At 50.4% G+C, this 26,743-nt stretch overlaps 1 protein-coding gene across 3 annotated transcripts; it reads right to left on the bottom strand.

Moving 5' to 3' along the window:
• Positions 1-2,533: 2,533 nt before the first annotated feature.
• Positions 2,534-24,816, bottom strand: LOC144731491 (potassium voltage-gated channel subfamily B member 1-like). Of its 3 annotated transcripts, none has more exons than XM_078612588.1 (2): positions 24,199-24,816; positions 2,534-4,974 (listed from the first exon to the last, which is right to left on the bottom strand). In XM_078612588.1, exons 1-2 carry the CDS (start codon positions 24,814-24,816, stop codon positions 2,815-2,817), a joined length of 2,778 nt encoding a protein of 925 aa, XP_078468714.1. In that variant the 3' UTR covers positions 2,534-2,814. The 3 variants fall into 3 exon arrangements, 2 of the variants coding, with proteins under 2 accessions (XP_078468714.1, XP_078468723.1); XM_078612597.1 differs by lacking the exon at positions 24,199-24,816 and adding an exon at positions 11,810-12,084; XR_013587962.1 differs by lacking the exon at positions 24,199-24,816 and adding an exon at positions 12,065-12,127 and having other exon boundaries at positions 4,853-4,974.
• Between the last annotated feature and the right edge of the window lie 1,927 nt (positions 24,817-26,743).

Below are 26,743 nucleotides of genomic sequence, written 5' to 3'. Positions count from 1 at the left end.
ACCCAAATACATACACACATAAATGACGAAAGTCGACACACACACATTACAAATATCCACACGCACAAAGACAAAGATTCCTCGTCGTCTTTAACAGGCTATTGGGACAGGTGCTGTTAGCGAGCACTGCTTAAGGCCGGAACGGCACACGAGGGGATGGAGGTGTCCAGCACCACACTCCGCCACCTTTGTCTCCCCAGTACTAATTTAAGGCTGAGTCGATCTAGGCAGGGGAGAGGAGAGACCCAGGCCCGGTTCATATAATCATCACTTGATGTTGGCCGTTTAGCGAAAATCTAACTAGGGTCGCCGAGTTTGTAGCGCGGTCCGCCAACCACTACGCTACTGCTTCCGACGCGCGCGTGCGCGTACACACACACGTACAAACACTTTAAAAACCCACACACGCACATTAAATACGTGCATACAAATGACACAAGTCTACATGAACACGCAAACATACACACACTGTACACATAAACAAAATGAAGACATGTACGCGCAAACACATACGGCAAGTCCCTACTCCACGCGTGTTCACACTATAACGCTATAACGCGGTTCTTCAACTAGGGAGCACTTTTTGCGGAACGCGCCCGTTATAACGCGGTTTCTAAACGGTCGATGATGAACTACTTTCTCGAGCTGAGCGGTACGGCACGCGGAATGATACAGTGACGCGACGGCGTACCCTCACTTGTTTGTCCCGTCATCTTACTGCGTGGTATGCGTAGCGGATCGTAACTCGCCAAACTTCATCGTTACACTATTCGTGGGGGGAAATTGTTTTTCGCTTGGCGCGGCACTATTTCAGGAACGCATCGACCGCGTTAAACGAGGAATCACTTGTGCACGTAACATACACACCACAAATCACAAGATCCACGGGAGAACGCCAACATCTCATCACGTCTCAACCCCCAACAGTCGGGCCGCGCACGTGGCCGCTCGGTTAAACGAAACAAACAAAAAACAGCTAGAGGCGCAGCCCTGCAATGACTCGCTCACGCCACTGCCAGAGGAAGGGCCTCCCAACAGAGGGAGCCACAGATCGAGGACCTCAACTCGAGAGTATTTGGCCTACTCTTCCACGCTGGCCAGATGTCCCGGACGTCTTGGAAGAGGTGGCGGTAACCCACACTTGACCCCACCACGTGCGACTCCCCTCCCCCGATCGACGAACTGTAAGAGGGGCGGTGGGATTTAAACGACCGTACCCATTGTTTCAACTGGCGTAGCGGGAGATTGAATCGAACCGCTGACCTCTGAATTGCAAGTGCCTTATCCTCCTAACATGATATCCTGTACACGCTGCTGTGATCAAGATTCTGAAACACCAAAACAGTCTTCACCCAGGTTTGCTGATGATGCTCTACGGATGGTTAAGATTATTTAGCTCACCCCCCCCCCCCCCCCATCAAAGATCATTCTTTAAAAAAAATACGCTTCAGTTCGCTTTCAGCGCAAAAGGTGAACAGCTGTTGCCTCATACGATGGTTTGTAGAGGCGCGTGACAACGCATCGAATTGTTTAATCTCCACTCTCACGATGCATGCTTGAGATGACACTCGATGCTTTTGTTTCGATGGTGTCTATGAAGTATGTGCAAATGAACCTTATGGCGGAACCCCGGAGTCCCATAAGCTCTCGCATAAACTGCATTGCGACGTCATTTTATGTCTGCTGAAGGCGAACGATACGCAATCGATTCCTCTCGACGAGCTCTACACGATGCGCTAATCAAAGTTTTGTTTCTTCTGCGCATTCGTCCTCTATGCGCTTGGACATGACATGACAACAGAATGATTCGCGCCAGGTGGGTTGCGGCGTTTATGTGCGCGGGTGGGACGGAGTCGCCAAAAGTAAATACATTAATTACGAGTTTGACTTCCGTGTATTCGGGACCCCGGGGTCCCGCCATAAGGTTCAATTGGATAACGTATAACTGTGCGGCCACGAGAAGAGCTATATTCACCACAATGGCTACGGGGAAAGACAAAAAAACACCCCAATAATTCTTGAATCCCCGTTCCCCCCCCCCCCACTCCAAAAAAAAAATAATCGTGAAATCTCACCGCATGACAAGCGGGGAGAGCCATTGGATATCCACTCAATATCGCGGCAGTGCCCCCCCCCCACCGCGGTTACGTCATCGCGGAACGGAACATGGCAGTTAGGCGCTGGTATATAAGAGTCGCCTTCACGCCCCTTGCAAACGGTCCACGAACTCTACCAGCATCCACTTCTTCTTGGAGCTGGTGGCAATGGAAAGGAATGTGTGTAGTGTAACAACAACACATCGTCACTACGCTCCAGAATGGCGATGGCATCGTGGCATGCGAGGCGTGCTGGAATTGCTGTTTTGTTTTACTATTCGCTTACGGGAAGGAGACATCGTGTTTGGATAAATATTCAGGTCACCGCAGTGTATGCACGGTACAGTATGTTGAACCTTCTTTCTCGCCGTACCTGGCCAACCGTGCTAATCGAAGGTGTGCAGTGACATTCGCAGCAGCGCTTATGGTGGCGGTCGCAAGCGTAGATCTTATTTATTTATTTTTGTTATATTTCGTCACCAAAATTCGTGTCGGAAAACACGGCTACGCATCTTAGGCGTGCGTCTCTCTACAAGGTGAGAGCCGTTGGCTTTCTTCCTCTCATCATGTGACATGCCGTGAACGGATGATATGTCAATTGTAGAATTGGGAGCAGGTTTGTGGCTGAGGTGATGATTACCATAACATAATTATACCACTGCCACCATTATCATAATCACCGCCACCACCACAATTATCATCACCACGACCATCATCATCACATCCTCGTCTCGTCGCTCAAGTCTTCCCCGTCTGCCAGCGGAGCGCGAATGTGCGCGCACAGGAACCCGGTTCGGGCGCAATTTTGCACGTTCCCCAAACATTGTGACGAGGGCTGACGAGAGAGGCGCGGTTGTTGGCGGTGGTGTAATTGGTGTTGGTGGTGTGGGTTGTTCGGTTCGTGGTGATGCTGCTGCTGCTGCTGATGTTGGTTAATGTGCTCGTGTTCTATCATGCTTGTATCCATAGCAGACCAACCTACGCTCGCCTGCGAAGTCAACTTTGGCCGCTGCCTAAGTTCCTGCTGTTGCTGCTGCTGCTGATTATGAAGAGGATGACGATAATGATGTTGGCGATGATGCTGATGTCCCCTTTCCATCGTGCCTTCGCTCTCTGAGTCTGTGACCCAACTCACACTAGCCGTCTGCTGCTGCTGCTGATGATGATGCTGATGATGATGATGCTCCTTGGTTTGGACGAGCGATGATGTCGACGAGCAAGATGAAGTTGATGATGTCGATGATGAGGACGAAGACGTTGCCGAGGACAGAAAAGGCGACAGAGCCGATGGTGAATCTTGGCAGAGCAACGCATTCCCCATGGATGCCACCTCCTTGACACCTTTTCCGAGCATATTTTGCCCCACGGCCACACGCACCCCTTGGGTCCCCGCCGGCCCCTGGAGCCCTGCGAGGTCCAGGAGGAGGAGGTCTCCCTCTGACCCGACCCTGAAGGTCGATGCGGCTCCACTGCCGTGTCCTCCGCCGTTGCTGTCGACGAAGTCCGTGACGCAGCTCACGAAGCTGTCGGCACTCGAGAGGCTTCGCATGTCGCTCACCTTGGGGTCTCTTCTGGACGGAGGAGCAAGGGCACGGGGCCTCGGGTTGACGCCCGCTCCCTGTTCGGACCACGGCTCCGTCGGCAGTGGCATGAGCGCCACCCTCGGCGTCGTCGACACCAGGTCACTGTACATCTTCTCAAGCCTCCGCGCGTTCAGGTGCTCGGGCGCCTTTACGCTGCTGCTGCCGGCGGTCGTGGTGGTGATGTTTGTGGTGGTGCAAGTGGCGTTGTTGAAGGCCGCGGTGATGGCGACGGCGCTACCCGACGACGCACCACCACCGACCTCGACGACGCTCCGACCTTGCGCGTTCCCCTCGGCTGCATGGCCTCCATCTCTGGCCGATGACGACGACGACGAAGGTGCAAACCCCTGCAACGGGATGTGGTTCACCCGCTCACTCTCCCCGGTGGGTGAAATCCTCTCCGTGTCGGGCAACAGCTTCCCGCTGTCCCCGTCCTCCTCCTCCACTGCCGTCGCCGACGCCAATGCGTTCGATGCCGTCGTTGCCTCCAGACTGCGGGCGAACGCGTCCCTGATGTTCATGGAGACGATGCTTCCGTTCCTCTTGGCCCTGTCGAGAGCCTCGCGCCGCTTCACCGCCTTCTCCTGTCGCTTCTGCTCCTTGTAGAACTCGCTGAAGTTGTTTACGATGATGGGGATGGGCAGCGCGATGACGAGCACGCCCGCGATGCAGCACAGGCCGCCCACGATCTTGCCGAGCAGCGTCTTGGGGTAGATGTCGCCGTAGCCCACCGTGGTCATGGTGATGGTGGCCCACCAGAAGGATGCGGGGATGCTGCGGAACTTGGTGCCGTCCTCGTCCTTCTCGGCGAAAAAGACGAGGCTGGAGAAGATCATGATGCCCATGGCGAGGAAGAGGATGAGCAGGCCGAGTTCGTTGTAGCTGCGCTTGAGTGTGAAGCCCAGCGACTGGAGGCCCGTGGAGTGGCGGGCCAGCTTGAGGATGCGCAAGATCCTCATGATGCGGAAGATCTGGACGACGCGGCGGACGTTCTGGAACTGCAGGACGCTCTTGTTGGACTCGGTGAGGAAGATGGTGATGTAGTAGGGCAGGATGGCGAGCAGGTCGATGACGTTCAGAGGGCCCTTGAAGAACTTCCACTTGTTGGGCGAGGAGGCGAAGCGCAGGAGGTACTCGGTGGTGAACCAGGCGATGCAGACGGCCTCCACGTGCGCGAGGTTGGGGTTGTCCGTGGCCTGTTTGTACTCGTCGATGTGTTGCAGCTCCGGCAGGGTGTTGAGAGACAGAGCCACCGTGGACAGGATGATGAAGAGGATTGAGATGATGGCCAGGACCTGCGGGAGGGAGGGAAGTGGTTAATGATGGGCTGATGACGTTGGAGTCGGGGGACAATTGAGGAGGTGGGAGGTATGCATGTTGAACTTCTTTCGCGCCGTACATAGCCAACCGTGCTAATCGGAGGCAGAGACACAGAGACGGTGCGAGGTGATGTGGTGTGAGATATTAGAGATGGGAGTGGTTATAGATAAGGTAAAGAGATTCCATGAAGAGTGGATAGCTAGATAACGAGGTGGATGAACAGATAGATATATGAACAGACGTGAGCAGATGGATATGGGAATATAGACATGATCACGAAGACAAATGAACGGATTTAAAAATACAGACATCAATAGACATTACACGTGAATATATCAATATGTGAACAGATACACGCATAGACATATGGAGATATATCTAGAGGAGATAGGCGCGGGAGGTGGACAGATTTGATGAAGAGTTCACAGACATATGATTGGTAGGAAGATGTGAGGACCGATACATACTTAACAAAGACCCCGCTTAAAGCATTTGACCGACTGTTGGGGGCAATTGCTGTTTGTGAGCACCTATTAAGGCCAGCACGGCACACGAGGGGTGGTGGATGACCAACGTCACGCCAGAGCTGATGTTTTATAACACCGCACCAAATACTAATTTAAGGTTGAGTCAACCTAGGAGAGGGCCAGGACCGGTTTAAATATTCGCCGCTGTTATTTGTTGGTAGGGTGAGCGGGAATCGAACTCCGGTGCCCCAGGTTCGTGGCGCAGTGCGCTAATCACTGCACCACCGCTCCCTATTCCACACACGCCGCGTCTCATTGCCACGAGTAGCAGCGGTCATTTCGAACGCTAGAGGGCGACTTGAGGACGCGAAATCTTAACCAAGCCACGCGGGATCACGGCCCACATCGCTCTCGCAGAGAACTGTTCAGTGCCGAATTTAGCATGTGCGGGTCCTGGAGCATAATACCTGCTATAATCACCCATAAATGCCTGTCACTCTACATGAGGCCCACCCCCCCCTCATTAATATTCATGAGTGGGTGGATTTTTACACAAACGCAGAGGAAGGTCGAGCTAAATTAAACATATTCCTGCGGAGGGAGCTGGTAGGGTTGCTCGGTCAATGGCCAGGGTCAACGGCGGCGTGGTGTATTCCGCAAATATGGCCGACTGTGAGGGCGGGCACAAGCCGGCGTGAGTAGGTTAAACGTTGAGTTTTATAAGGGCACCACGGGGTGACCAGCCCCTCCCCACCCAGCCCCTCCCCACCCTCCCCTCTCCACCCAGCCCCACCCCTCCCATTTTTGGATGCACGACGGATGGACGGACAGACACAATAATCCCCTGTGAGCTGGTGGAACCAGGTGGTTCCTACCAGTATAAATTGAATACCCAAAGTCGCTTCAAATATGGCGTTTCTTTACAGAAAGTGACGGTAAAAATAAATATACGCAGCACAGTGCTACATCCGTGCGTGACGTCACTGCAAAATAGCCCCCCTTCATTAAAATTCATGCCCGTGTGGAAATTTACACGAACGCACAAGAAGGTCGCGCACTCCACATGCCGCACCCCTCCCCAATAACCATTAGCGGGTGACGTCACTCCACATGGGGCAACCCCCCTCATTAAAAATCATGAGCTGAACAATTTTTCGATTGAATATTTCAGATTTACTGCAATATACACCCGTCCTTGGACGGGCAAAAAAGCTAGTGTTATAGAGGGGCCCTAAATAAAATAAAAACACATACATATTAAAACACAGTTTTTACTTGCATAGTAAAGTAATTGTATTTTTTCATTTTCTATACAGCCAGATAATACGACAAATCGCTAACCTTAAACACCCAGTCGTTTATAAAAGTTGAAGGCAGTATAGTACTATAGTGACAGAACAAGTGCAGAATCACTGAACCGGAAATGATAGCTTGAAAGCATTTAGCGCCGGGGCCCTTGAAAGTGCGGGGCCCGTAGCATATGGTAGCTACTTTTGCTACTGGGATCATCCGGCACTGCAACTGTTAATGAAGAGAGGGCCACCGGTCATTGTAATCGCAGCCAATGAAACCCACCGCATCACAATGAGGCTGGCCGTGAAGCGCCCCTGTTAGTCTTCTTGGTTCTTTCGGTAAAGTCACGTAGAAGGGAAGTAATAAAATAATAAAAATAAAATAATTCTCACGACGTTTCGGCAACAACGCAAGCAGCCGTCCTCCGACAGACCTGTTCTTCACCTGAGGACGGCTGCTTGCGTTGTGGCCGAAACGTCGTGAGAATTATTTTATTATGTTTTATTATTTTATTACTTCCTTTCTACGTGACTTTACCGAAAGAACCAAGAAGATGAATCCCTGCAGTCACGAAAGCTTTAAATCGAAATTTAACCGCCCCTGTTAGGTTTCGTGTCCTACAAGAGGCAACGTGCAATACGATCTGATACACACATTGGGGATGGAGTTTGTTTTCGCTATGATTTATTTTCGCTTGTACTTTACTTTGAATTTGTAATTTTGCTACATGAGGCTATCTATCCTGGTCTCTTGAGTTTTCACCTGGTTAAATGGTATAACTTGAGCGGGGTGACGCAGTGGTTAGTGCACTGCGCGATAATGCCAGGGGCAGCCGAGTTAGATTCCGGACAATGTGACATATGAATGAGTTCCTGAACATCTCACCAACGCGTGATGACCAGCGTGGTGAAGTATGGTCATACGATCCCAACATGGCAGAGGAAGGCCTTCGTCTAGCAGTAGGTAGCCAGTGGACTGACTTGTTTTGATTGACACGCACACTCGTACGCACGAGGGTTTGAATGTTATGGATCGATTCATCGATCAATATTGATTTTGTTAAGCGCATGATATATGTGTATAATAGCAGGTGTAAAGCTCCATGATCTCTAGTCGTATATAAGACAAAGATTCCCTGTATAGCCTTAACGGACATTTGGGGCAAGTGCTGTTAGCGAGCATCTATGAAGGCCAGCACGGTACACGAGGGGGTGGGTTGCCAGCACCACGACCGACCGCCTTTGTCTCCCCAGATGGGATGTTTATACACTGCACCAGGTACTCATACGAGACTGAGTCGACCTAGAGGAGACCCAGGACCGGTTCAGACTATCGTCACTGGTGTTGGCCGTGAGTTGGAATCGAACTCGGGTCGCCGTCCCCCACAAATTCACATAACTGACGCATGCTTTAATTGTAATTCCGTATTACAGTAATGCCTCGATTGACGTCTTCCCCCTTTTCACGTCGTTTCGCAAGTGCGTCGTCACGTTAATAACACCGCCGCCTGAATTGCGTCGCCTCAACCCCCACGCTCACGTAGCTGACAGCAGCAGCATCGTCCGTCTTTTTCTAGCCTCTCAGCCGTCGCCTCCACCTTACTACCCTGTAAATCGATTTGATTTACGTCGTTTCGATATTCGTCGTCGCGACTTTTCAGGAACGCATCCCCGACGTAAAGCGGGGTATCGCTGTATTACGCATGTTTACTTAGGAAAACCTCAGAGTCGAATTGACTCATGGTCTGGAGGGTCTTGCCAAGTTTAGTTTTGCAGGGGGCAAGGATTGCTGTTGCACAGTACATACACGTACTCCCAATACAATACAATACTGTAATGCACACACACACATGCATACTATATACGCATGCATACGCCCACTGATATTGATCATATAGACACACACACAGAGTGAATAAACAGCAAACAAACCTTACAAGCCTAACCACTACGACGAACAGTGGAAACATAACGAATTAGAGGTGTTTGGCATGCACATGCATGTATGTTGAACTACTTTCACACCGTACGTAGCCAACCGTGCTAATCGGAGGTGCGGACATGGGGAGGGAGGGTATGTTCTCAGCCAGTGTTCTTCATTGCAAGGCCCGCGGTCACTGATGGCCTTTGATGCGGCCCTTGACGCGCGGCACCCGACAATACACAACAGATGTGAAAACACCCCGATCGTACTGTAAAACCTCCAATGGTTTCAAATGTGTGGCAGCCCTCGCACTGGTGAAGTCTTATGGGCGAAAGTGCCCCCCCCCCCCACTCCTGAAAAGTAGAACACTGTTATATGCCCTCTTACTTTACATCATTCATTTCACCCCCCCCCCTCCGCAACTGGACATAAGCCCCCGTGGCTACTACCCCCCCCCCCCACACACGTGCCCCCTTCCTCCCACCGACACCTCCCATCACAAATATCAAAACCGTTCCCTTGAGCCCGTGTCACTGGAACACTCGGTGACAGCGAGTGATGCGACGTGACAACCTGACCCCTTGGGATCGACGCGCTCCGATCACCACATTGATCATCACCACCAGCGCCATTATCACCACCACCACCTCCTCCATTATCACCACCAGCCACTCATTATCATCACCACCTCCTCCGTCATCATCAGCACCTCGTTCATCACCACCAGCTTCCTCATCACCACCAACATCCCTCATCGTCACAATCGTGAGTACTCTTTGGTTCTTTCGGTAAAGTCATGTAGAAAGAAAATAACATAAATAATAGAATACGACGTTTCGATTGCAACACAAGCAATCGTAATGAGGTAGAAAACAAACCTAGTGAACTTTGAAATACAATGCAATCCAACACAGAGAGTCGGCTAATACAAGAGTCAGCACCTTACCTGGTTGATTACGTTCTTCCAAAGATTGCTGAATTTGAGAGAGAGAGACAAAACACAGACACGGGGACACACAGACAGACAAGCAGAGAGAGACAACACAGAGACAGAGAGAGAGACACACAATATGTCTATGTTGTTTTCTACCTGATGACGATTGCTTGTGTTGCAATCGAAACGTCGTATTCTATTATTTAATGTATTTTCTTTCTACATGACTTTACCGAAAGAACCAAAGAGTAATTCCTGCAGTCACGAAAGCTTCAAATCAAGTTTTTCCATAAATAACTCGGGCCCAAAATCACCCCCTCCCCGTAGTCACCTCCTATAAATTCCCCCATCAATCGCATCCTACAGAAATCAACACCTCCATCATCACATCCGCTAACGTCACTGGGCCCATCACCGTCAGCTCCCAAACTTAAAACTCCCCACATCATCACCTCCACAATTGCATCCTTCGCTATCATCACTTCTCCCAACTTCACCAGTTCACTTGCATGTATGGATATATGTTGAACTTCTTTCGCACCGTACGTAGCCAACCGTGCTAATCGGAATAAATATCTCGCTCGCCTGTATGCGTCCGTGCATGAGTGCATGTGCGGGTGGATACAAGTACAGTACATTACAGGGGAGCGGTAGCGTAGTGGTTAGCTCGTGTGTAAAAGGCAGTCCCCTAGTTGTAATCAGGTGTAAATGAGTACCTGGTGCGGTGGGTAAGTGTCAGTCCTGGAGAGACAAAGACGGTCGGGCGTGGTGCTGAACAAACCACGTCCGTCGTGCCGGCCTTCATGGGTGTTTGCGAACAGCATTTTTTAGTTTAACACGTAGGAGGCTTTCGCGAACCAATATCCATAATAAAGGTGTTTTGGGTTCGATCGAGGAAGTATACTTGTGTCGTTAAACCCGTCACCACCCGACACAGCCAATTAGTACGGTTTGTCACGTAAACAGAACATGCCACTCCATTACTAGGTCAGCACACCGGTGTGTTGGAGAGTAAACCCACCACAACATTTGCATTCTGAGTACGACGTTTTAGCCAGTGATAACAACTAGCATCATCAGGCGACAGCTAGAAACAGGAGGATTAATCCACAAATCTGGTGTGCTGTACTAGTAACGAGTTGGCATGTTCAATTTGTCTGTGTTCCCTCTTTGCCAAGTAAATATTGAACGTTGGACAAACGTTGGGGCAACGTTGCCGCAACTGTTTCAATCGCCTGCCAACGTTTTTCCAACGTTGAATGTTTACTGGATTAGTCGTCATCAGTATAAACACGTGAGCCTCTGTGCCCTGAAGCAGTCACTGTCGGGACAGATCGCGTCTCCATGTGCGTTGCTCGGGCTCATTTCCATGACAACGCCGGTTCGTTACGGTAACGTGCCTGGTGTCTTAGCAACAGCAGCCCCCTCCATCACCACACTCGGGTCCCCAGCTCACACCCTCCCTCGCTCATCGGCATCAACAGCAGCGGTATCATCTTACTTCGCTGCGGAACTTTCTCATTCATCGTGAGCAGCGTCAGCATTATCATAATCATCAATAGCAGCAGCGACATTGGCATTGTCATCATTAGCAGCAGCTTCATCATCACCAGCAATGGCAGCAGCCTTACTCTCATCATCATCATCACTGGTATCCATCACGACCATCCCTCGCCATCGCTCGTCATCACCACTGCCTCCCGTGCCTGTCACTGCCATAATCGCCATCGCCACCTACGCCACCTTCACTCGTCACCAAGCTTCAAAGTGTCTCCGCACTCGTTTGAGCCTTGGAACACTTTGACTTTGACTTCACACACACACACAAAGAGACAAAGATCCCCCGTATAGCCTTTAACCGACTGTTGGGACAAGCACACACCGACTTGTACAAATACATACACACACTCATGCACACAAAGACAAAGGTTTCCCTCGTAGCCATCATAGCCTTAACAGACTTTTGGGACAAGTGTTGTTAACGAGAACCTATGATGGCCGGCACGGTGCACGAGGGGGTGGGTGGCCGGCACCACGCCCGGCCGCCTTTGTATGTTTTCACACCGCATCGGGTACGTGTGTGTCTATGTGTAGTCTGAACATACACACATAGACACACACAGACTCACGTGTGCGCATAGAAAAACATGTAAAGGAACCCCATTTCGGTGGTCGAGATGTTATCTCCCTCGCCTGGTATGGAGGAGGTCGTGGGTTCGATCCCGACCTTGACGCCTGCTGCTGTTTATTTGGAGTTTGCGTGTCTCTCTCCCCGTGGTCGCGTGGATTTTTCTCCGGGGCGTCCGATTTTTCCCTCCACATTTAGAAGCAACGTGCGTTTTAGAGTATTTGACTGCTATAAATGTCCACGTGATAAGCCACTTCGTTGAGCTATCATTTTTCCCAGTTCGCTTCTGAAAAATATCTACATAGCTCAGCGGGCCTTACCTGCTAACAACAGCGTTGAGACTCAGTGAGACCTTTCGTGGGTTAATAAAGGACCATTATTAATTAAACTATCCCCGCGTTAATCAAGGGCTGTTTCTAATAATACCGTGATTTCCAACTGAGATGGGAGGCGAAGAATTGGTGGTGGGGGGGGTGATGATTGATGGGTGATTTGTAGCCTAATACAGTCCCATTTGAAAGCAGGCTCGATCTCATCCCCGTTGCTGTGCAACTAATTGGCCCGATTCGCGTGTCGAACGTTTCCCGTTGCTCGTGTTGCTGTCACACCGACTGACGAAGGACTGGCCCAGTTCTCTGCCTGTCTCTATGGGGGGCGGGGGGGGGGAGATACAACTAAGATATGAATAAAAAGTGATATCAAGACTGTTCAAGGGCCCGAGGCACATTGATGGAGTGGAGAATATCAGTCGTGTCTCACTGCCGAGAGAGGACGATGACCCGCACTCTAATTATTTTTTTGTAGTTATTTTACCTTCTATAATACAGGTTTTTTTGGGTTAGATCGTGATCTAACCGCGAAGGCCTACGTGTTAAACTTAGTTTACCTTCACATGTTATTCTTATTTCACTCTTTGTATTTTTTGTTGTTTATTTTCGTGCAACGTCATTTTTAAAGGCGTTTTTTTAATTGCAACTCACTCGCGAAGCCCCGCTACAATACGCCGATCGCTAAACGGAGGGTGGCGGGGGGAATAGAAACTCCACAAACAGCAACCCGAGCTCGACGCAACAGCGACCCCATTGAGGGGGTGGGGGGATTGGGATCACTGCCCCACCCAAGTGGGCAGCAAATGCGGGGGCATTAAGTCATAACGGGGGGGGGGGGCTGTGGAGTTCATAATGGCCGTGTCATCAAAGCCATTGAATTTGTACCAATGACATCCTGAGTTTAAGCCCTGCATGGGACAGAGTCTGCCGCCTATACGGAAGGTGGTGGTGGGGGGAGGAGTGGTGGTGGTGGTGGGGGGAGGAGGAGTGGTGGTGGTGGTGGTGGGGGGAGTGGTGGGAGGAGTGGTGGTGGGGGGAAGAGTGGTGGTGGTGGGGGGAAGAGTGGTGGTGGGGGGGAGGAGTGGTGGTGGGGGGAAGAGTGGTGGTGGGGGGAAGAGTGGTGGTGGGGGGAGGAGGAGTGGTGGTGGGGGGAAGATTGGTGGTGGTGGGGGGAAGAGTTGTTGGTGGGGGGAGGAGGGGTGGTGGTGGGGGGAAGAGTGGTGGTGGTGGTGGTGGGAGGCGGGGTGGGGTTCATAATGGCTGAGTTACAGCAACCGAAGCAACACTGCAGCCCACCTGGGTTTAATCCCTGTCCACTGGGTGGATTGTCCTCTGATGAGGTTTCGTAATTGCCGTGCTCTAATGCAGAGGCGCACCGCTGAGAGATGCCGCAAAATCGCTGGGTTTATTTTAGGATTGCCTCTTCAGGCTCATTCAGCTGAGAGTAAAACCACTCCTCCGGTGTCACTGGGCAAGCCTGGGCCCCATTAAGGGTTGTGTTCAGCGGCTGGGCAAGGAGCCAGGCACTCGCCCCCCCCCACCTAAAATTAAGTTAACATTTATATTTTCCGGGATATAAGAAAAAAAAACAAAGTATACCATCATCATCACGATTCATGGGCAGATAGCCCGTACATATCGTCATTTGTTTCAACGTTCCTGAATGTTGTGCCAGCATGCTCACATAGTGCCACGTCTTTCTGGCACCAAGCTCTCGTGTCGTCGTCAAGCCACTGCTTTGTTAGGTATTCCTCTCTTTCCGCTTCCTTCCATTCTTCCGAACAACAGACGGATCATTTCCCTATTGTTGTCCATCCTACATACATTATTAGGGTATACACAACATTTATCCGAGCACAGAGAGTTGGCCAAATCAGAGACTGCGATTATAAAATAAACGGCACGTGCATGATTTCCGAACGAAATAAAGAAATAAAAACTAATCTTGACAAATGTCTAGAAACAATAACGGCAATGATGTCAAACACGCATACATAATTGGACTCTAATTGCGCTGACGTCAGCACGCTGAGCTTGGAGACGAGTAACTATGGCAACCGGACTCCTCTCCATCACAATGAACACGTGACCTGGCTGGCGGAACAGCGCTGAGCAATTGCGGTGATGCTGATGATGCTGCTAGTGATGATACTGCTGCTGCTGCTAGTGATGATACTGCTGCTGCTGGCGCTGCAGCTGATGATGCTGCTAGTGATGATGCTGCTGCTGATGGCTCTGCAGCTGATGATGCTTCTAATGATGATGCTGCTGCTGATGGTGGCGCTGCAGCTGATGATGCTGCTAGTGACGATACTGCTGCTGCAGCTGATGATGCTGCTAGTGATGATACTGCTGCTGATGGTGGCGCTGCAGCTGATGATGCTGCTAGTGACGATACTGCTGCTGCAGCTGATGATGCTGCTAGTGATGATGCTGCTGCTGGTGGCGCTGCAGCTGATGATGCTGCCAGTGATGATACTGCTGCTGTTGCTGATGGCGCTGCAGCTGATGATGATGCTGCTGCTGATGAAGCTGCAGCTGATGATGCTGCCAGTGATGATACTGCTGCTGGTGCTGTTCTTGCTTACGATGATACTGTCAGTGATGATGATACTGCTGCTAATAATGCTGCAGCTGATGATAATACTGCCAGTGGTAATGATACTGCTGATGATGGTGCTGTAGCTGATGATGCTGCCAATCATGATGATACTGCTGATGGTGCTGCAGCTGATGATGATGCCGCCAGTGATGATGATGCTGCTGCTGGTGCTGCTGCTGCTTGCGTGGAATGATGCTGCTGATGATACTAGTTATTCTTATTATTACGATGACAAAGATGCCGATGATCATGACGATGATAATGATGATCGTGTTTCTGTAAATTGCTGCTACTGCTGTTGATGAAGACGACTGTGACGACGACGACGACAATGGTGACGATGCCACACAAAAAGACAAAGATCCCCCGTATAGCCTTTAACCAGCTGTTGGGACAAGCACACACCGACTCGTACAAATTCAAACGCACACTTATGCACACAAAGACAAAGGTTTCCCTCATAGCCTTAACATACTTTTGGGACAAGTGTTGTTAACGAGAACATATGATGGCCGGCACGGTGCACGAGGGGGTGGGTGGCCGGCACCACTGATCTATGGACCAGAATGTACCAACGTTTACATGGCGCGAGGGCAGGGGGTGGGGGAGGTGTGACCCACAGTCAGGGGTCAGCAACCTGCGGTTCCGGAGCCGCTTGTGGCTCTTTAAGGACTTGCCTCGTGACGTTCTTTATGAAAGACTCCGCCGTCTCGTGTTCACCACCACCACAGTGCTAGAGGGGTGGGGGTTTGTTTTACCGATTTCGAAAAAAATGCATCTTCTTGTTATTTTTGTTGCCGAGCCCTGGCCACAGCCATCACAGCGACGTGCCACCCTCCACCCAACCAGAGTGGTAGGGCCCAACCCTTTAATGCCGCAACAGACGAGGCATTTTAAATGGCTTTGATGGAAATGCTTTGAAGGGAAATCCAAATTTGCTGGCCTGACTTAATTGAAAGAGGGAGATCGTTCTGCGAGCAGGAAGCGCCACCACCTCATCTGCGCTCGCCTGATCCGCTCACGCCTTGATTCCTCTACACAGATCGAAAGTCAGTCTCTTGGGACGAGTCCTTCATGCGGCAGGTACAAAGATGAATTAATGCCACAGGTAGAGGCATTGTGGAGAGTGGTGGCGCGAGTGGTTGTCGCACTCTGGCTATTAACCAGTGGCGTAGAGGGGTTGCCACGGGTCCCTGGTGCAATGGAATAAAATGGGGTCCCCTGTTTAATTTGTATGCACCCCTCCCCCTTCCTCGCGCCCGGAGCCTGGGCCCCTCCAGCCCCGTATGACCCCGGTGCAGTGGCACCTCCTGCACACTCGATAGAGACGTCACTCGTGGTGCTATGAACCCGGTTACCTGAGTTCGATTCCTGGGCATGGCTAACAACATCAGAGATATATGAAGGAGTCTGCCCCAGCCCCCCCCATCTTGTCCTCCCCCCATCTCTTCTCCGCACCAACCACTTAATTAATCCACAATGGCAATTACCGGCTACGGTAATACTGCAATTACAGTTGGTTACTGATTGCAACTGTAATAAAATACCATAAGATGTACTGCTGTTGATTCGGAACAGTAATGCAACACGATTGCAAACGCTGCGGTGGACTTGACTCCGAGGAGGGCGCGATAACAAACGAATCAGACATTACTTCTTTACTTACTGATGATAACAAACTGTCGCACCAAATACGACTATTCGTGACGCATATTTTGTTTTTGGATTAGAACACGTGCTAGCGGTGGCGGTGGCTTTATGCCCCTTCCACCACCTGTCACGTTTCCAAAGTGATAATTATTATTAGGTGCCAATGTATCGATTAGATTCTGACCAAGAACGCTGCTCCTGCTCCTCCCCACAGGCGGAGGCTTACGACTTTTCACGACTGAATTCAGTCGACGTCAACCGCTTTGGACCTCTTCCTCGCCCGACGATGTCATCTGGGACTGAGGGATGTCGCTACCCAAAGACTCCACAGATAATGCTTAGCAAATCTACAAACATGCTCTTGTAAGGAAATTGCGCTCGGATCCCCGGCAGTTTGCAACTCGCGACCACCACGCAGACCGCGCCTCCGATTAGCACGGTTGGCTACGTACGGTGCGAAAGAAATTCAACATACACACATGCATCATTGCAGCGCCGCAATACGGCTCTCCCAACCTCCGAGCGGAGGCTGCGGGAAGCCTCCTCGTTCTCAGTCGTGGGACATTGCAGACGGTGATAATGTTACGTGCACTGATCATCTGGTAATTGCTGCACACGTCTGGGAATCCCCGCTGCTGACCTGGAGCTTGCTACCAAGAGACGGTGCCTTGCAAGCGGCCACTCAGCAACAAAGCATCTGCATGGCTAGCGCATGTTGTCAAACACACCACTCACCCTCTACTCTCCCGAGGCAATGAGGCAGTTGTGGAGAGAGTGCGGGAGAGTGAGCAAACGCGCATGGTGGTGTGCTCATGACCAGCTCTGGTTTCCCATCTGAGGTCTCAATTCAAATTGGTCGAGCAACGTCTTTTCAGCGAGTGCGTGTAACGCCTTGTGGAAGTTTCAGAGCCCTGTTGCCTGAAAGATCTGGACACAGCCCCATTATTAGTAAGCTCCTGTGACAGGCGAAGCTGCGTTGGCTGGGTCACGTAAGCCCCCATGCCCAGCTACCGCTTGCTCAAGCAGCTTCAGTTTGGCCGGATAGAGGGGGCTAAACGGGCGTGGCACTGGCTAGATAAGAGATGTGCTAATGTGGTACACAGGAGGATGTGGAGCTGAGTGGACTTGCCAATGAGCGCTACCAGCGGTGTCCAGATCGGCATCTATGGAGGAGGCTCGTGAAGGACGCTGCTGGGCAGTTGGAGGCAGTCACCCTCCTGCAACAGCTCACAACAATGAGCGGAGCGCCGGGCGACTAAAACGCAGCAAGTTGGCACAGTAGGGAGCAGAGCTGGTTCACCTGCCAGTCATCTCGCTCGGTCAACCCATAACACCTTGGTCTGTCCCGTGACCTGCCAGTAGCCAGCCTTCCGACACTTGACGTGGCCCCAAAGTGCACCTAGCCTGGCACAGGCGCGGCGGTGACGTCACAACCACTTTGTAGGTGAACGACGGGTGGTCGTGTGCATTTGTCGTCTGCATCTTTCAATGTGACATTTAAAATGTTGCTATTTACGTGCAGTCAAGAAGACCCGTTGCGCAAAACGTCGCGGATTTACATGGCATTTAATTTTAAGGCGACGGTGTTATTGACGAATGTGTGGAGTGTTTCGTGTTGTTATTGTTAATCGTGCTAGTGCAGCACTGCCACCGCAACAGCAGCATCACCATATAATATGTTCCAATGTGCGCGCGTGCGTGTGTGTCTGTACACGTGCGTGTATACATGTGGGGAGCGGTAGTGGAGTGGTTAACGCGCTGCGCTGCGAACCCGGCCGCCCGAGTTCTATTCCCGCTCACGGCCAACACCTGTAATGATTATTTTAACCGGTCCTGGGCCTCCCCTAGATCGACTCAGCCTCAAATGAGTACCTAGTGCTGTGTGTAAACATCGTCACTGGGGAAACAAAGGCGGTCGGGCGTGGTACTAGCCACTCACCCCTTCGTGTACCGTTCCGGCCTTCATAGGTGCTCGCTAACAGCCCTCTCCCAACATTCTGTTAAAGCAATACGGGGATCTTTGTTTGTGGATGTGTGTATGTGTGTGTACGTGTGTGTATGTGTATCTGTGTGTGTGTAAAGTCCTGACCGCCCTTGGGGCGGGGGGGGGGGATATAATTCTGATTGAACCCTTTTTTAATGGAACCATAATCCCCGGGTAATCGATGACTCTCATTTAGGCTGCGTATCAAGATTGGTTTTGTGTTTGTGAAGAAGCGAGACCAACGGACATGATTGCAATTGCGAGGGAGATTCATTCTTGTGGCTGCCGTTGCCCGAACTGTGGATGGGATGATGGAAGGTGAAGGGGACGGTAGAGGTTGTCGCGGAGCCTTAATCTTCTTGAAGACATCTTTGGTTCTGCAATCTCCTTTATTCATCCCCGTGTGGCCATATATATATACAACTGGGGCTATGTTGGGGTTAAGGTCAAGTTAACAATAGCCACCCAGACAAAGGTCCCAAATCATCGGCATTATCGCCATCATCATCATCAATTTCATCATCCTCCTATAAATAATCATCTGCGTTGGTAAAATGGTGACTATCATCAGCATAAAAGACTCGGAGTTATCATCATTATCGTTCCGCTATTCCTCGAATTGGCAAGTTAAGCAGCTGGCAGCAAATTAAGGTGACTAGACTCAAAAGTACCGATACCATCTTGGTGAGGAGTGGTAATGCCCGAGGATAACCCGACCCTCAATCATACCGCACCCCTATTCATAGCCCCGACGACCTACATTCACATTTCCCATAACCCTAACCATACATACGCCTGTCCCTATTTATAGCCCATGTACACGAATCTTGCGCATAACCCTGCCGCTAATTAAACAGGAGAATATATGGTAATTGGTGGGGCGGCCACTATACATGCACAAACAAGTTTCCATCGGGCTGCAGGGCTACGTGATGGACATCAGAGTGCAGTGCATAAGAATCCAATGTTTCTCCACATCAATTCTGCCATGGCTATCCCCCCCCCTCACTTCCCACCCTCCACTTTCACGAACCCACACTGACCAGCGTGGTGAAGTATGGTCAAATCACTCCCACGACGTGGACGGCGTGACAAGGCTGTCATCCAGCAGTGGATTGACAAAAGGTCTGTGCATATCCCCCAAAAATACTGCCCAACATCCTACCCCAAGCGTAACCCATACTCCGAACACGACTCGTGACCATACCCATAATCATACTCCTACATGTCTACCCCTAACTCGACACCTAACCCTCACCCAAACCATTGGCAGAACCCTCTGATCTAACCCTATTACTCATGCGACGCCTACTCCTAACGATGCTCATATTCATACCCTTAACCCTAACCATATATAACCCTAACCCATATACCCTACCCTTATACCAACCCGAAAGCTTACGTGAACCCGAACCCAACCGCTGCTCATTACCCATACACTTACCCTATTTATAACTCAAACCCCAATATCCACTCCTCACACTAACACTGCCCAAAACCATGAGCCTAACCACTACTCAAAACGTACCTTACCCCTACCATTATATCTACTCCTAACACTACACCTACCACTAACCCGACCCCTAATAATGACAACAACCCCACCTCTGCTCTTCACCATAACCCTATACCAGACCCCAGACCCCAAGCCCTACCCCTAACGCTAAACCGGATCACTACCTCGAACCTCCCCGTGCCTCACATGCAATGCGTGTGTGCGTGTGCTCCGTGCTCCCGTTGCCTGGAAACGGCTTCCATGGCAACGGAATGGTTTTTCGAGCAGAAACTACAACCTTCTGTATCCCTTCCCCCACCCCTTATCCCCCCCCACTACCCCCCCCCCCCCCCACAATTTTCTCCCCCCACCTCCCCCATCCACGTATCTTTGCCCGCAGCGTCGTCTTGTCATGGTCTGAGCTCCGCATAGGAATGGGTTGCGTGCAGTCAGGGTAGCGGGACATTGAGGCAAACCCATTGGCTAATCAGCAACAGCAGCAGCATCACTGGCATCAGCTTCTTCGTCGCCATCATGATCATCACCATCATCCGTCTACACCAGCAGCATCACTCTACATCAACATCAGGAGCAGCATCACGGTTATCCTCCATCAGTGATGGTAGCGGTAGCGTCGGTCGAGGCAGTATGTAAATATATGCAGCGGCATGAATATTAGCAGCAGCAGCAGCATCAGTCGGGGGCAGAAATATCAAGAGTAGCATCTTAAGACGCCGCATCAGGGGTAGCGTCACCAGCAACAGCGGAGGCCGCATTATCATCATGAGTTAGTGAAGCAACATGATTACCATGAGCAGCAGCAGCAGCATGCATTTCGTCCTCAGTTTGGTTGATGGATTGCGTAGAGATGCTGTTATTGTGTGTGTGAGGCGCCCACCTGTGTGTGTCTGGAGAGGGGGTACAGCAAGTGGGTGTCTGTTTCATGTCTTTTTTTTTGCCCTCGAGCACGCGGAGAGTTGTACTTATTCGTACTCGCAACGTTGACGGAATGATTACTTTATTCATGGAAATAGCGCAATTTGATACGTGATCATTATTATCGTCAAATCACGATTTCTACATGTAATTATGCTGACTGGTTGTTTTTTAAATATAATTTCTAGAGAGTATGACAGTGCGTGCGTGCAGCATTATGAGGTTTGGTGAAGATTCCCATTTATGGCACGGTTACTGGATTGTGATTGCGATTCTTATTGTCGGGCAGCATTGCGAAAACGGACGATGATGACGATGACGAGAATAATGACGACGGTGCCGAGTACACCTGTTAGCGGGTTACGATGATTGCCACAAAAACACAACATTTTAATGATACTCGTTATTTGGTGATGCTTGCTGCTCCTGCGTTGGCAGTGGCGCACAAGCACAATGAACAACAACAACAGCACTCAACACGTTCGTCAATAACAACTATGTGCGTGTGTGTGCCCTGAACAAAACAAAAATAAGTTACGTTTCGGGCAATTAACCTTCGTAACACAGAAGGGTCATTGCCTGAAACGTCGCCTCTTGAAAATAGTATTTTGACGAAGGCCACACGGTCGTGTTATTGACAACTGTGCTGCGTTTATTGTGGCTCTTCATGATGGTCATCATCATCGTCATTAAAAGGTCACTAAATTCATGATTATAAACATTATTACATTTTATACAAACGGTGCCCGATGTAATTATGTTATTTACGTGTTTATGTACGTAAATATGTGTTTGACTGGGTGTGTGTGTGTGATATTCATTGCAAACCATACATGTTAAACATGTAAAATGTGTGTACTGTGTACTCGGTGTCACCACGTGTTTGCTATGATGCGTGTGTCGATGATACCCTAGACAACCCGTGCAGACGAAGTGATACATTTGAAAGGGTTGTTTTCCAGGTGAAATATCTTCATTTATACGTACGAACAATGACTACACTCGAAAATGACTAGGATAATTTTGATTGACAATGTTGCTAAACCCCGATGATGATGATGATGAGAATAAAGCAGCCGGGCAGCGATTTTGGCCCAGGACGTGGCCTGTAATCCAGCACTGTGGAGGGTTGGTGGATCACACAAATGCTCTGCAACTCCTTTCCCGTGGACCTCATCGAGGTGCCGTACCCTGGCTCGTCAGCAGAAGGCGGTACAGCGAAATGTGGACTCCACGTGTTCCACCTGTATGGGATGAAGTGTTGCACCCCTCCCCTCGCTCGCACGTGTTGGGTTTCTCCATGTGTTCCGGTTTTCTCCCATATATAAACCCCAATTAATTGGCCGATAACACCTTCATATATAGAGGACCGCAGAGCTTGCGGGGGCTGAGTTTGCGCCGGCTCACTACCTGGTCGCTGCCTCTCCTGCTCGTCTGTCATTCCTTCTCTCGACGAGAGTGAGCTAATTCTGTGCGGCAGCGCGTTACAATTGACATTCGATTATTATGACTCTAGCGGTTGCAGCGCGCTGTAGAGTAACACGCGGCCGCACACGGAAAAAAACTCGCGCGGTCTTCTGTGTCCCCTCCCCACTCCTTCAGTAAACATCGCGGTCCTGCACCGCCGTCGTTAATAAGACGAGAGCCCCCCTCACTGACAGGCGAGGGCAGGTGAGACAATGAAAGGGACAATCGGCCACTTGTACCGTCTAGAAAGAAAGAAAGAAGAAAAACTCCACCAACACACGCGCACAACAGAAGTGGCCCACGCCTGCCTCCCGGCAAATGAACAAAAAAAAACAGACGCGGAAAGAAAGAAAAACACAACAGCCAAATTTAAAGCCACGACCGCGACTTTCACTGCACACAACAATGGGCTACGGTCACAGGCGCGTCCAGACGCGACTTTCCGATGAGCTCTGCACGCGACGCGGAGGAAGCAAAATTGCACGGCTACGTGATGGATGGCGGGGAGGGTGGTTGTATTGGCTAGCAGTTTGATGATGATGGTGGTGGTACTGCAGCTACAGTTGATGGTGGTGGTGATGCTATTTTTGATGGTGATGCTACTGCTACTTTTGATGATGGTGGTGGTGATTATGCAACGTTTAATGGCGGTGGTGGTTGTGCTGCTGCTACTTTTGGTGGTGGTTGTGGTGATGCTGTCTTTGACGGTGCTGGTGCTTGATACATTTCGTGGTGGTGGTGGTCATGATTATGCTACTTTTGATGGTGTTTATGGTGCTGCTATTTTTAGCGTTGGTAGTGGCAGCAGCGGTGATGGAAGGGCCGCCGGGCTTGAGGCCCGGGGCAGAATGTCACGACAACAAAACAAACAAAAAACCAGGCCCATTGTGGGCCCTCTTTTGTGTAAGGCCTGTGCCAATTCCCCCCTATTGTCCCCCCCCCCCTCCACCTCTGGATGGCCCTGGGTGGTGGCGACGGCCCTGAGTGGTCGTCCCGTGACCTCCTGCCAGCGAACCTTCGACACTGCACGTGGCCTCACAGTGAACCTCGCTTGGCACAAGCACTGTGGTGACGTTACTCTAATTTCGTGGCAAAATGGCGGCTATTGTTGGTGGTGATGTTGCTATTGATGATGGTATTGATACTACGACTATAAATTGTGGTGTTGCTATGTGTGATGGTGGTGATGGGGATGTTAGTGAGGAGGGGTAGTGTAGTGGTGAGCACGCTGCGCTACGAACCCGGCAACCCGCGTTCGATTCCCGCTCACGGCCAACACCAGTGACGAATGTCTTAGCCAATCCTGGGCCTCCCCTAGGTCGACTCAGCCTAAAATGAGTACCTGGTGCGATGTGTAAATATCGCCACTGGGGAGAAAAAAACGGTCGTGCGTGGTGCTGGCCACCCCACCCCTTATGTGCCGTTCCGGTCTTCATAGGTGCTCTCTAACAGCACTTGCCCAAACAATCTGTTAAGGCTATACGGGGGATCTTTGTCTTTGTTGGCGCTGCTGCTACTGGTGATGCTACTGTTAATGATCATTATTATCGTACTCTTTGGATATAGATGTTCGTGTGATAATTAGGTTACATTCATTAATATTTCTCAAACACTATAAATAAGAACAAGATAAACCCCCAAAATAATCATGTCCCTGTCATTAGCAACGCCTTCAATAACAACACATCGTAATTATCAACATCATCATCATCAATATCACCACCGCCGCCATCACCAGTATAATAAAGAAAATATTCGAAAAAAGGTTTGCTGGCTGGCTGGAGGTAAAGACAGATGAACTATCACGTCCAAAGGGTGTGGGGATTGTTAGTAATAATTAAAATCACAATCGTCTTCATCATCAATACAACTCTCATCAGCATGATCGTCGAAAAGATCATAATTTATTTCCAATAATATCATCATCACCACTTAATATCATCACCATCGCCACCATAACCATCATCATCATCACCATCGCACGCACCCACCTTAGCCGCCAGGGAGGAGTTGGGTTTCTCCAGGAGGTCCCACAGCTTCTTGCGCTTTTCCGCGCAGTACGTGGCGTCGAACTGCTCCCCCTCCCGCTCCCGCGCGCTCTCCGCCTCCCTCCTCAGCTCCTCGTTCATCTGCTCCTTCTTCTGGTGGTACCTCGCCTGGCAGCACGACTCCAGGTAGATCTCATCCACGCCCCAGTAGTCGAGCTCCTGGCTGAAGGACAGCGCGCACATCTCCTCCATCATGTGAAGGCGACCCGTGCGGTAAAAGTTCAGGATGGACGTGAATGCGCCCGGGTGTCGATCGAAGAAGAACTCGTTGTCTGCTCGACTGTAGTCGTCGCAGAGTTCCATGATGGCCTCCTCGCTGCCCACCACGCAGGCTTGCAGTTTGCCCAGGCGGGTTCGTGGGAGGCGTTCCAATGTTCGCCAAAGTGCCTCGTGAGTAATGCCCCCGACGTTGATACGAACTCGCCGTGAGTGCGCTGGGTACGGCTGCTGCTGCTGGTGGCTACCGATGCCGTCGCTGTTGTTGTTGTTGCCGAGGTCCTGCGGGACCCGTGGAGGATCGGGAGGTAGCGAGCACGTGGAGCGAGAGGTGCGACGATTCATGCCTGCGGTCGGGGATTCATTCAATCAACCAATCAGTCAATAACGCATCAATTTTGATTTCGCAATTATAATAATAATCTGCATCATCTTATTGTTTAACCCGAATAAATGCTCAATGAGCTTTAGGACACGCTATCAGGGTGACTCACTCTGCAATGGGACGTTTAGCCAATGCCTTTGCAACGTATTTTAACTGAAGTTGAACGCGGCAATGCGTTATGTTAGTCCGCCCCAATTGAGGGTCAGATGAGAGGGGGGGATATCGTGCCGTACTAGAGCTCTCGTAAATAATGAACCAGACTGCAGTATAAAATTGTGTTGCTATTAGAGACTTGCCGCATTGAAAACCGGCCAAATTGATCAAAACAGTTTATGTTAGTCCGCCCCAATTGAGGGTCAGATGAGAGTGGGAGGATATCTTGCCGTACTAGAACTCTCGTAAATAATGAACCAGACTGCAGTATCACATTGTGTTGCTATTAGAGACTTGCCGCATTGAAAACCGGCCAAATTGATGAAAACGGTGCCCAAAACTTGGACATAAACTCTCTCTGACGGCTGCCCGCCAGCTCCCCATCCCGCTAATTGAATTATTCCGACGACAGGCGGCGCACACTGAAATGCATTGCATAATCCACGCGTAGACGTGAAACGTTTCCTAATTTGTTTAAAGCAGGAAGTGTATTTGTGTTGGAGTAAACCAGAGTACCGGAGAAAATCCGCAATGCACACGTGGGGATAACATCATGCAGAGACTCCGAATCAGAATTTTTATACTGGAGGAATATTCACGAACCGACTTGATGTACTGCCATCCCTGGAGCACAAGTCTATGCGTGATCCATCAACCCTTGCACCCCCCCCCCCCAAATCGCCGAATCACAGGTGGGCGTTACCGCGTCTGACTTTATGTGTTTGTCAAGCTGTGTGTTTGTCATATTGTTAGCGTGCTACATTTTGCCTTTGAGCACCATACATACAAACAGACGGAAGAAAGTGTTTCATCGGTGCACGTTACCCGCTGTGCAATGTATGTACGATAAAGAAGGGTCATTACCCGAAACGTCGCCTATTATATATCTGTCCTTTTTAGGCCACGCGGCGTTATTGACTAATGCGTTGAGTTTTTCGCTGTGACGCGGTTCGGAAGCGTGACCGCTCACAAGGACAATGGGACAGAGACGCTTGGAATCTTCCAACTCTTTCGTATTGCTTATGCAGATGCAGAGCAACAAGTACAATTTCACATCCAGGTGGTCAAGCCAGATAATAACCGAGGCAGGAGCAGTGGCGGAGTGTGTCGCCGTGATGTCTCCCTTCGTATTTGTGGATCGGGCATTGCATCGTTATATGTTTGTACGGTCTGTTCTGGAACGCTTGGAATGACACCGAGTGACAGGAGAACAAGGAGCGCGTGGTGCCAAGCGATCAAATCCTAAATTCGAGACTTCGCATGGACTGTTAAATAAAAAAACTATTTGGTGGAAATGTGTACATGACGCGCCACGACCAGATGGAACGACGACAGTGGCAGCCAATGGAGGGAACGCGCTCAAAAAGGACCACCACCAGCACCGCCGCCGTGTACGACGGAGCGATTAGATCAACAACTCGTGCGCAGGAACGAGACGGATTTGGGGGCGTCGCGAGACCGTGAAGGGTGGCGACGTCGGGGGAGGCCTTAATTCAGCAGTGCAAAGGCAATGACTCACGATCGTGAAAATTGGACGACCACCCCAAATCGCTTAACTTAGATCATTCGAACAGCTCAATACAAGAGACAAATCAAGAGGCAGTAATAAAGAAAACATTACATGCATTCGTATTGTAGTAGGTAGGGGTGTAACCGTGCTGTGTGTGTGTGTGTGGTGTCTCCGCGGGGAGCAATAGCAAAGTGATTAACGCACTGTGACCCCAGTTCGAATTC

Source organism: Lampetra planeri, chromosome 2, assembly GCF_965212315.1.
Source record: "Lampetra planeri chromosome 2, kcLamPlan1.2.h2, whole genome shotgun sequence".
In the NCBI taxonomy this organism is placed as follows: Eukaryota; Metazoa; Chordata; class Hyperoartia; order Petromyzontiformes; family Petromyzontidae; genus Lampetra; species Lampetra planeri.
Note: the sequence above shows the minus strand (reverse complement) of the source record. Positions and strands in the feature narration are given on the sequence as shown.